This window comes from Schistocerca piceifrons, chromosome 6 (genome assembly GCF_021461385.2).
Source record: "Schistocerca piceifrons isolate TAMUIC-IGC-003096 chromosome 6, iqSchPice1.1, whole genome shotgun sequence".
NCBI lineage: Eukaryota > Metazoa > Arthropoda > Insecta > Orthoptera > Acrididae > Schistocerca > Schistocerca piceifrons.
The window spans coordinates 467,375,928-467,388,649 of record NC_060143.1 but is presented as its reverse complement, the minus strand read 5'-3'; the positions used below and the strand labels follow the sequence as shown (position 1 = coordinate 467,388,649).

General features: G+C 47.2%; 1 protein-coding gene across 1 annotated transcript in view; it reads left to right on the top strand.

Moving 5' to 3' along the window:
• The first annotated feature begins 280 nt into the window (after positions 1 to 280).
• LOC124803384 overlaps positions 281 to 12,722 on the top strand; it is a 116,895-nt gene continuing 104,453 nt past the window's right edge. The window contains exon 1 of the mRNA XM_047264569.1: positions 281 to 1,817. Within this exon, the coding sequence (XP_047120525.1) occupies positions 281 to 1,817 (1,537 nt within the window). The remainder of the gene's footprint in view (positions 1,818 to 12,722) is intronic.

The following is a 12,722-nucleotide window of genomic DNA, read 5'->3' as shown; positions in this document are numbered from 1 at the left end:
GGCTCCGAGTGAGGCTGGAAGCTACTAGTCTGGACCTGCACACTGGCGGCAGGTGTGTGATGGTCGCCTTCCTGAGAACCCGTGTGACTACTCGGGAATCCGGTCCTGCACCTGCGACTGGGCAGGCCTATTTAGGATGACCGCTGCCCACCCTGAATGGGGAAGGCCCTAGAAAATGTGGGCTAAACATCGGAAGTCACACTTGAACCGGGCTGGGAATCCGCACCCAGTAGGTCACTCCTTATACTGCGGACGTAAACAAAAGAAGAATGAAATGATTATGACAATAGGGACATGGAATGTCAGGACCCTCCTGGACGTGAACAATTACAGACCAGAGAGAAGAACTGCTCTTATCACCCAAGAACTAGCCCGTCTAGATATAGACATAGCTGCCTTGAGTGAGACAAGACTCTCAGGTGAGGGACACATTAGTGAGGTACGTTCAGGGTACACCATCTTCTGGAAGGGAAAGGATGCGGGAGAACCACGCATCCATGGTGCAGGATTTGCCGTAAAAACGAAAATAGTGAAAGATCTTCGACTTACACCTGTCTCAATTAATGAAAGACTGATGACTCTTAGAGTACCCATTGGTTCAGACAGATTCATCACCTTCGTCTCTGCATATGCTCCTACCTTAGACAGTGGTGAAGACACAAAGAATCAGTTCTACCACCAACTGAACAGTACTCTCTCTAAAATACCCATTCAAGATAAATTAATTTTACTTGGTGATTTCAATGCCAGAGTGGGAAGGGACAACCGTTTTTGGAGAGATGTCATGGGTAAACAAGGGGTGGGAAACTGCAATGCAAATGGGTTGCTACTTCTTGGTCTGTGTGCTGAGCACGAGCTTTTCATCTCCAATACCCAATTCCGTTTGCGTAACCGCTATAAGACCACATGGATGCACCCACGCTCCAAACATTGGCATCTTATAGACTACGTTATTACGCGACAGCGTGACAAGAAAGACATTCTCATCACAAAAGCAGCACTAAACATCGATGAGTGCTGGACGGACCATAGACTTTTAGTCAGCCGTTTGAGAGTACCAAAGTATCGCAAGCCACGATCCCACTTTTCAAACCCACCACGCAGAAAATTCAACATAAGCAACCTGAACAACAAAAATGTTCGCTCACACTTCCAAGACATACTGTCCGAACAACTTAACAAAGCTCCAGCAACCACAGATGACGTCGAACAAGAATGGACCACATTAAAGAACATCATCAAAGAAACTGCTGAGAATGTTGTTGGTTGTAGTGCACGGAAAAGACGTGACTGGTTTGATGACAACCACGGAGAAATCCAAGCCATCATCAATGCAAAGCGGGATGCTTACCTATCCCTTGCTCAAGATCCATCCTGTGCAGAAAAGAAAGCACACTTTCTAGAACTCAAGCAGAAATGTCAAAGTGAAATACGAGTAGTCAAGAACAAATGGTGGCAACAGAAAGCCACAGAACTCCAAAATCTTTCTGATGCAAGGAACCTGCGTGGCTTTTATGCTGGTATTAAAGAGCTGTATGGACCTATCCGCTCATCATCAGGAGCACTTAAAGCTGCTGACAACTCCACCATTCTTACTGAAAGTCAGGACATCTTAAATCGTTGGAAAGAGCACTTCAGCTCACTGTTAAACAGCCCTTCTACTGCCGCTGGAGATTTTCTCAAAAATGTCCCACAGCACCCTCCAAAACCCTGTCTGGCTGATCCTCCAACTTTTCAAGAATTTTGCAAGGCACTCAAGAGTGTGAAACCTGGGAAGGCTCCTGGACCTGACAGCATCCCGATGGAGCTTATTGAGGGTGGCGGCTTGCCTCTAAAAACTAGACTCTTCTCACTTATTATATTAATGTGGGAAACCCGCAAGGTACCAGCTGACTTGAAGAACTCCACAATTGTCACCATCTTCAAAAAGGGCGACAAAAGCGTCTGTGGTAACTACCGGGGAATATCTCTACTCTCTGTCACTGGAAAAATTTTTGCAAGAATCCTTTTAAATCGCCTTCAGACACTTTCAGAGACTATACTACCTGAGTCTCAATACGGGTTTCGACCTTCAAGAGGGACAATTGACATGATCTTCTGTGCACGACAACTACAGGAGAAGTGCAGAGAACAGCAAAAGCCTTTACTACTTGTTTTCTACGATCTAGAAAAGGCCTTTGATACAGTTCCCAGAGAAGCCATGTGGATGGTCTTAAAACGCTTCGGCTGCCCTGAACATTTTGTTGACCTGATTGAAGCTCTCCACGTTGATATGACTGGACAGGTCCTCTGCCAGAATGAAATGACTGGTGAATTCCCAATAACAAGTGGGCTTAAACAAGGATGCGTTCTTGCACCTACATTATTTGCATTGTATCTGGCAGCTATGCTTTACGAGACAACCGTAAACAATGCAGGAATAGAACTAAAGTACAGGTTTGATGGAGGATTATTCAACCAGTCCAGACTCCATTCAAAAAGGTTCACCAGTACCACTCGTGTGACAGAGCTGCAGTATGCTGATGACAATGCCTCTCCAGCTCATTCACCTGCAGAGTTGCAGCTGTCAGTTGATTCCTTCAGCAGGGCGTACGAACGATTTGGTCTCTCCATCAATATTTCAAAGACAAAGGTGATGGCGCAGCCAACTCCTGGCTCCTCCGTTCCTGACTTCAGCATATCCATCTATGATACACTCCTGGAACAAGTGGACCATTTCCTCTACCTGGGAAGCATACTGTCATCCAACTGCTCATCTGGAAAAGAAGTGGAGAATAGAATACGTGCTGCACATGTAGCATTTGGTCGTCTTACAAAGCGTGTCTTCCTGAATAAAGACCTAACACTGTACACCAAACTGATGGTGTACAAAGCTGTAGTCATTTCCACCCTGCTATATGGTTGCGAAACCTGGACGTTGTATCGCTGCGATCTGAAGAAACTAGAACGCTTCAACCAACAGAAGCTAAGATATATCATGAACCTAAAATGGGATGACTTCATATCCAACACGGCTGTTCTAGAGAGAGCAAAAATGCATAGCATGGAAGCTCTTATCATTGGGCATCAACTCAGATGGGTCGGACATGTCCAGCGGATGAAAAATGACAGACTTCCACGCCAAATGCTGTACAGCGAAGTGAGCACAGGTAAAAGGCCACGAGGTGCCCCTCTCAAACGTTATAAGGATCAGTACAAGAAAAATCTGAAAAACTTGAACATCGATCCGAGTAACTGGTCCACAATAGCAGAAGACCGAAGTCGCTGGCGCTCAGTTACCTCAAATGCTCTTCAAAACTTTGAGCTGGAACGTCGAAGAATGGAGAATGACAAACGCCAGAGACGTAAACTCCTCCAGGCTCAGCCACGTCCTCCACCTTCCATCAGCTGTAATGTCTGTGGCCGCCTGTTCCACGCTAGGATTGGATTGCTAAGCCATCAACGACACTTCCACGCCTGAACCGTGACAAAGGAAATCTCAGGAGAGAAATGAAAACTCGGATACGAGTATCAGCCGACGACGACGACGACGACTGTGTAGCTTACACACTGATAAGCCAAAACATTATGACCACCGCCAACCATGACGTTGGATGCCCCCTGGTGGCGCTACAGGTGAATGACGCAATAACAAAAGTAGGTAAGAAGAGCAGACAAGAACTTGGGACCACCCTAGCGAAGATAAGGGGTGCGAATGGGAAAATCCTTTGAGATACGCGACTTTGACAAAGGGCAGATTATTATTATGCAGAGCCTCTGAATGAGTATCTCGGAAACGGCGTAGCTGATCGAATGTTCACGTGCTACTGTCGTGAGCATCTACAGAAAGAGCTAGAAGGACTGTGAAACTTCCACTAGGTGCTAAATGGTTGGATGTCCACGACTCTTCACAGAACGTGGTGATCGGAGGCTTGTCTGTTCTGTAATGTTGGATAGATGATGATCGTTGCATCTTGGGCGAAGAAGCACAATGCTGGAGCAAACACAAATGTTTCTGAGCACACCGTTGATCGTACATTGTCGGACATGAAGACCCACAGCAGACCACCCTTGCTTGTTCACATGTCGACCCAGCGAAACCCGAAATCGTCAGTTACGATTGCAGTGGGCATGCGACCATCGGGATTCAATCGTCGAAAAGCTGAAACGTGTCGGCTCTTCAGGTGAATCGCATTTTTGCTACACTAGATCGATGGTGGTCTTCACAAACGTCGTCATCGAAGTGAACTGCGGCTCGGACCGTGCAGCGCACCACCTACGCTGGGTGGTGGAAGCATTATTTTGCTATGGGAGACTTTCTCCTGCGCTTGCATGGGACCTGTGTAGTAATCGGACATACGCTGACAGCTGCGATTCATTTGCATCCCTTAACGCTTGATGTCTTCTTTGACGGCGATGTCTCATTTCAACAGTTAATTTCTTGTTTATCGGAGTCATAACCGTGCTACAATAGTGAGAGGACCGTTAGAAGTGAACTCACGTTGATGTTTCGGCGACCAAATTCGCCGAAATAAATCGTACGGAACCCGTCTGCGTCACTACATGGCGCCATCATCACGTACGCAAATCAGTGGCCCGTTCTTTCCGCGAATTACATATGTGCGTTCACATCTAATACCACATATCTCCACAAACCTACTAACAAACTGTCGGATCCACGATACGCAGAATCAGTGAGGTATTTTGTTCCAAAGAAGGACAAACAGGTTGTTAAGCAGGTGGTCATAGTGTTTTGGCTCATCAGTGTATCTTAGGCGGGACGTGGGTACCACCCTGCTATGTGTCTAGTCGGATGTAGGAAACCGCCTAAAAATCACCTCCAGGCTGATTGGCTCACCAAGCCTCATCGTTCGTCTGCGAAACGGATTCGATCTGTGGCTGGCTCGCCTCCATCTGTCCGGGAAGCGAGAACGTTGTTTGTTATCCAGGCTGGTATTCACGTGAGACACTAACCATATATAAATGTGAATGTAACAATAGTGAAAACTGCGAGTGCATGTGATCAGAAATTGGTTAAAAAACAGAGATTATCTTTGTGTATTTTATTTACTGTGAATCATTAACTATACACGATACTATTGACTGCTGACGATTTGAATTAAAAACACCTAGTAATCAACGGGCCTTTAAACCTAAACACGAACGTGAGATGACTTCTATCCACATGATTACAACTCGTAATCAAGCTGTGGTTCAACATACATGACTTCCAGCAGTCGTCTAAATAAGTTATAATTTCCTTGATTAAACTTGTGACCCATAATATACCTGAAATACAGAACGACAGAGTGGACTGCCTTGCCTTGCAGACGACATAGCAATAGTAAGTGAGACGGAAAAAGACGCGAAGACACAACTCGACAACTTAAGTAAGGTAGCCAGAAAGGTGGGACTGAGGATCGCCTATAACAAGACAAAGGCATTAAATACCACTGCAGACTGGAAAACGCCGGAGGGCAATGTGCAAATGGTGGACAAATTTAAATGCCTGGGAGGATTTATAACATGAAGGAACAGAGGAAGGAGGGTCCGCCCCCGGTAGCTGAGTGGTCAGCGCGACAGACTGTCAATCCTAAGGGCCCGGGTTCGATTCCCGGCTGGGGCGGAGATTTTCTCTGCTCAGGGACTGGGTGTTGTGTTGTCCTAATCATCATCATTTCATCCTCATCGACACGCAAGTCGCCGAAGTGGCGTCAAATCGAAAGACCTGCACCAGGCGAGCGGTCTACCCGACGGGAGGCCCGCGTCACACGACATTTCATTTCAGAGGAAGGGGGGAATAACAGAGAGGATAGAAAAGATGAGGTCAGCCTTCTGTATGACGAGAGAGATATATAATAAAAAGAATATATCCACAGAGGCAAAGATAAGCCAGTCCCAGGCAACAGTGAGGAATGCAGTATTATATGCTGCTGAGATTATGACACTAGGAAGAAATGGGGCAGAACAACTAGAGAAAATACTAGGTCCCAAAAGAGGTGGAGAGAGGTGGATGCGAACACCTATGGAAGAGTTGTACCGGAACATGAGAACAAGAGCAAGGTTTGCTGGACATGTAGTTAGGATGAGTAAGGACAGAATGACGAAGAGAGTGTGCGAAACAACAGGGAGGACAAGGGGAAAGCCAGGAACCAAGTAGGTTGTTGAACTTCGGAAGGACTGGTTGGAATTGGGGATCCAGGTCGAAGGAAAGGATAATTGGAGGAACAAATATACACCGACCAATATGCCGCAGATCAATGACAGAGAAGAATACAGGAAAAGATAAGAGTGTCACCAGTGGAGCCGACTGGAGAAAAGGACACTGAAGATCTCGGAAGAAAGCGGGAGAGAAGAAGAGAAAGAATGAAGAGGCTCTGGGAGAAGAAGAGGAAAATGCAGTCCACGAAGAGGCTACTTGTGGTCCTATAGAGGCCGTAACGTAAAAAAGAAGAAGAAGAAGAACGACGGAGTAGGCTCAAAAATTCAAACTCGTGACAGTATTTTTGTTCGAGGAAAGCAACGTTCAAATTAGCTGGAAATCTTAAAATGTAAAAACCAAATGTTGGTGTTTTTTGAACTTACGTCAGTGACCAAAGCCGGCTTGGGTGGCCGAGCGGTTCTAGGCGCTACAGTCTGGAACCGCGCGACCGTTACGTTCGCAGGTTCGAATCCTGCCTCGGGCATGCATGTGTGTGATGTCCTTAGGTTAGTTAGGTTTAAGTAGTTGTAAGTTCTAGGGGACTGATGACCTCAGAAGTTAAGTCCCATAGAGCTCAGAGCCATTTGAACCATTTTTTTCAGTGACTAAAACTTGAATATGAACAATCCATGAAAGTATACGCTGATCAGCCGAAACATAATATCATCTACCTAATAGCCAGTGTGTCCACCTTCGGCACTGATAATAGTGGCGACACGTCGTGGCATGGAAGCAATGGGACCTCGGTAGGACGCTGGAAAGAGTTGGCACCACATCTGCACACACAAGTCACCTGATTCCCGTAAAATCTGGATAGGGAGACGATGAGCTCTGACTCCAAATTCAATCACATCCCAAATGTGATCAATCGGCTTCAGATCTGGGCTGTTCGGAGGAAAACACATCAACTGGAACTCGCCACTGTGTTCCTCGAACCACTCCATTACACTTCTGGCCTTGTGATACGGGGCACTATTTCGTTGAAGAGTGCCACTGCCGTAGGGAAACATCATCGATCATCGTCATGGAGGGGTGTATGTGATCTGCAAACAGAGTACGATACTCCTTGGCCTCCTGCTTCGTGCCTTGCACGACTTGCACTGGACACATGGATGCCCACACGAATGTTCCCTAGAGCACAATGGAGCCGCAGCCAGCTTGTCTCCGTCTCGCAGTACATGTGTCAAGGACCTGTTCTCTTGGAACGTGATGGATTCGCGCCCTCGCGTCGGCATGATGAAGAAGATATAGGGATTCATCCGACCATGCAACACTCTTCTACTGCGCCAACGTTCAGTGCCGATGGTCACGTGCCCATTTTAGTCGAACTTGCCAGGCATATGCCTGGGTCGTCGGCTGCGAAAGCCTATCGTTAGGAGTATTCGGTGCACTGTGTGTTCAGTGCTCTACCCACTATTAAAGCCTGAGGTTCACGCCGCCATAGTTCCCAGCCTGTCCTGATTTACCAGTCTGCCCAGCCTACGACGTCCGACATCTGTAATGAGGTGTGACCGCCTAACCCCACAACGTCTGGTCATGGTTTCACATTCGTTTCGCAACGTGTTCAAGATATTCACCAAAGCACTCCTCGAAGACCCGACAAGTCGTGCAGTTTCCTAAATGCTCGAGCCGATCGTCTGGGCCATCACAGTCTGCCCTCACAAGGGGAGGCCGCCAATTGTGAAATTCAGATTCAATTCATACTGCGCATAATAAAAGCTCATGGCCACAGGTGTAATGTGGTAAAGCACCAAGATGCACTTCTCAGCCGTTGTTGAGAAAATCGACAGTTAAAAGAAACCGTTGCGGCGAAATACTCTCTACGTTTAATACACACCTGGAAATGGAAAAAAGAACACATTGACACCGGTGTGTCAGACCCACCATACTTGCTCCGGACACTACGAGAGGGCTGTACAAGCAATGATCACACGCACGGCACAGCGGACACACCAGGAACCGCGGTGTTGGCCGTCGAATGGCGCTAGCTGCGCAGCATTTGTGCACCGCCGCCGTCAGTGTCAGCCAGTTTGCCGTGGCATACGGAGCTCCATCGCAGTCTTTAACACTGGTAGCATGCCGCGACAGCGTGGACGTGAACCGTATGTGCAGTTGACGGACTTTGAGCGAGGGCGTATAGTGGGCATGCGGGAGGCCGGGTGGACGTACCGCCGAATTGCTCAACACGTGGGGCGTGAGGTCTCCACAGTACATCGATGTTGTCGCCAGTGGTCGGCGGAAGGTGCACGTGCCCGTCGACCTGGGACCGGACCGCAGCGACGCACGGATGCACGCCAAGACCGTAGGATCCTACGCAGTGCCGTAGGGGACCGCACCGCCACTTCCCAGCAAATTAGGGACACTGTTGCTCCTGGGGTATCGGCGAGGACCATTCGCAACCGTCTCCATGAAGCTGGGCTACGGTCCCGCACACCGTTAGGCCGTCTTCCGCTCACGCCCCAACTTCGTGCAACCCGCCTCCAGTGGTGTCGCGACAGGCGTGAATGGAGGGACGAATGGAGACGTGTCGTCTTCAGCGATGAGAGTCGCTTCTGCCTTGGTGCCAATGATGGTCGTATGCGTGTTTGGCGCCGTGCAGGTGAGCGCCACAATCAGGACTGCATACGACCGAGGCACACAGGGCCAACACCCGGCATCATGGTGTGGGGAGCGAACTCCTACACTGGCCGTACACCACTGGTGATCGTCGAGGGTACACTGAATAGCGCACGGTACATCCAAACCGTCATCGAACCCATCGTTCTACCATTCCTAGACCGGCAAGGGAACTTGCTGTTCCAACAGGACAATGCACGTCCGCATGTATCCCGTGCCACCCAACGTGCTCTAGAAGGTGTACGTCAACTACCCTGGCCAGCAAGATCTCCGGATCTGTCCCCCATTGAGCATGTTTGGGACTGGATGAAGCGTCGTCTCACGCGGTCTGCACGTCCAGCACGAACGCTGGACCAACTGAGGCGCCAGGTGGAAATGGCATGGCAAGCCGTTCCACAGGACTACATCCAGCATCTCTACGATCATCTCCATGGGAGAATAGCAGCCTGCATTGCTGCGAAAGGTGGATATACACTGTACTAGAGCCGACATTGTGCATGCTCTGTTGCCTGTGTCTATGTGCCTGTGGTTCTGTCAGTGTGATCATGTGGTGTATCTGACCCCAGGAATGTGTCAATGAAGTTTCCCCTTCCTGGGACAATGAATTCACGGTGTTCTTATTTCAATTTCCAGGAGTGTAATTTTCTACAGCGTCGTGGCGCAGCGGTAAGCGCTCGGGTTCATAATCGGAAGGTCGTCGCATCGAATCTCGCGCCATGCAACTTTTTGTTTTATTATTAGTCTTTTGTAATTCAAATGTATATATACTATTAATGAATTGCTTATGCATGTTGGTGAAGGCGGATGGCTCTCCAATTGTACCGCCTCCATTTTTCCGTTTGTTTAACAGGGTGTACCAAAGTTCTCACGTCCGCATTGATTTTCGACGATGTTACAAGTTGCGCTAGGGACCGCATCTACCTTCTTTCGAAGTTAGCAGGCAACTACGCTGTTATGCGGCGGCTCGTTTCGGCCCATTCAACATCTGTCCTTCAAGTGTAACGAGCGAGTAACGGAGTTTATATTTCATACCTGCCACAGCAAATTTGTGTTCGCGGGGTCTCTATTCTAATTCGAACGTTTGACTTACGCTATACGTATTCGTTTCGGAATATCGTTTCTACGTCTTCCGTTAACTAAACGTGGTTAACATTATGAAGACAATTAATAACATTTGTGAAATACAACTTTGTTTGCGGAAAACATAATGATGTTCGAAGTCGCCAGTTTTTCCACGACAAACGACTTTCAACAACTTATTATATGCATAATTGTTGCAACTGATTGCCGGGAATATATATATATATATATATATATATGTGTGTGTGTGTGTGTGTGTGTGTGTACACAGACATTTGAATTACAAAAAACAAATACTAAAAAAAAAAAAAAAGGTTGCACGGCGCGAGATTCGATCCGGCGACCTTCGGATTACGAACCCGAGCGCTTACCGCTGCGCCACGACGCTGTAGAAAATTATTAATCATAGAGATTATTTCACCGCAACGGTTTCTTTTAAATGTCGATTTTCTCGACAACGGCTGAGACGTTCATCTTGGTGCTTTGCCACATTACACCTGTGGCCATGAGCTTTTATTATGCGCAGTATGAATCGAATCTGAATTTCACAATTGGCGGCCACCCCTTGTCAGTCAAACTCAGTTGGTTCGTGCGGCTTCCCCATTCTACATACGGACAGCACGCTCGCTGATACCACACGCGCCGTAATTCTGTCTGACTAGCTGTCATTCCTCGCCAGGTAACGCTGCTATGGCCTGGACTGGTATATCTACATCTACATCTACATCCATACTCCGCAAGCCACCTGACGGTGTGTGGCGGAGGGTACCTTCAGTAACTCTATTTGTTCTCCCTTCTACGTGTGGGCTCTAATCTCTCTGATTTTATCCTCACAGTCTCTTCGCGAGATATACGTAGGAGGGAGCAATATACTGCTTGACTCCTCCGTAAAGGTATGTTCTCGAAACTTCAACAAAAGCCCGTGCCGAGCTACTGAGCGTCCCTCTTGCAGAGTCTTCCACTGGAGTTTATCTATCATCTCCGTAACGCTTTCGCGATTACTAAATGATCCTGTAACGGAGCGCGCTGCTCTCCGTTCGATCTTCTCTATCTCTTCTATGAACCCTATCTGGTACTGATCCCACACCGGTGAGCAGAATTCAAGAAGTGGGTGAAAAAGTGTACTGTAACCTATTTCCTTTGTTTTCGGACTGCATTTCCTTAGGATTCTTCCAAGGAATCTCATGACGGCATCTGCTTTACCGACGATTAATTTTATATGGTCATTCAATTTTAAATCACTCCTAATGCCTACTCACAGATAATTTATGGAATTAACTGCTTCCAGTTGCTGACCTGCTATATTGTAGCTAAATGACAAAGGATCTTTCTTTCTGTGAATTCGCAGCACATTACACTTGTCTACATTGAGATTCAATTGCTATTCCCTGCACCATGCGTCAATTCGTTGCAGATCCTCCTGCATTTCAGTACAATTTTCCATTGTTCAAAAAATGGTTCAAATGGCTCTGAGCACAATGGGACTCAACTGCTGAGGTCATTAGTCCCCTAGAACGTAGAACTAGTTAAACCTAACTAACCTAAGGACATCACAAACATCCATGCCCGAGGCAGGATTCGAACCTGCGACCATAGCGGTCTTGCGGTTCCAGACTGCAGCGCCTTTAACCGCACGGCCACTTCTGCCGGCTTTCCATTGTCACAGCTTCTCGATATACTACGGCATCATCCGCAAAAAGCCTCAATGAACTTCCGGCCTTGTGATATGGCGCATTATCTCGTTGATAATGATATACTCGTATATCGATTTTTGGTCGTTGGTCATAACGTGCTGGGCATATTGTGTTGCACCATCATTAAAAACTAAAGTCGTTACTCTCAGTATTATAAAGTAGAAGAAATGAATGGTGAAAATAATATTTCGTAATTGTGATATAAAGTGATGCAGGAAGAATACAACTATACTGCAAATTAATACGAGTGCAGTAAATTTCTGTATTGGCCGCTAAATGAAATGCCACTAGTTGAAAAACCAATGACTTTATTTGACGCGTTTCGGGAGATACCCATTATCGATAACGGTCATTTACGTATTCAGATACATAAAGACACGTTTTGACTGACACACCTGTCTTGACATGGCAGCTCTGTCAGTTACAACCTATATTTATACACCTGAATGCCTAGTTAGATGATCATGGCTGTCTGATGATGGATATCTATCGACAAGCGACAAATAAAGTAATTGGTTTTTTAACTTATGGCATTTCATTTAGTGACCAATTCAGCAATTTTTTAGCACTCATATGAATGTAATATTCTCACTGAACTGCTCGCAGTTAATAATAGAAATTTTGTAGAGGATATCACTCCAGGGCCTTAAACACGAGGTTAACTGGCTTCGATTCCCGATAAAGCTAGGGATTTTTCTTTGGTGGGGAGACTGGAAGCCTCGTGAGGCCTACTGAGGAATTATTTGATCGAGTATTAATGGTTCCATGTCACTAAAACTGAAAACCGCCGGGAGAGCAGTGCGCTGACCACACTCCCGTCCAGACAACAATCAGTGAGGCCAGTGGCAGAGGATGACACGACGGTCGGTCGGTACCCATATGCCCAACACAGCCTGAGGGCACAGGTTACGTGGTACTCAACCTTAGCAATAATCAAATGTATTTAAGTTAGACAGCCGGCCGCGGTGGCCGTGCGGTTCTAGGCGCTTCAGTCCGGAACCGCGGGACTGCTGCGGTCGCAGGCTCGAATCCTGCCTCGGGCGTGGATGTGTGTGATGTCCTTAGGTTAGTTAGGTTTAAGTAGTTCTAAGCTCTAGGGGACTGATGACCACAGCTGTTAAGTCCCATAGTGTTCAGAGCCATTTGAGCCA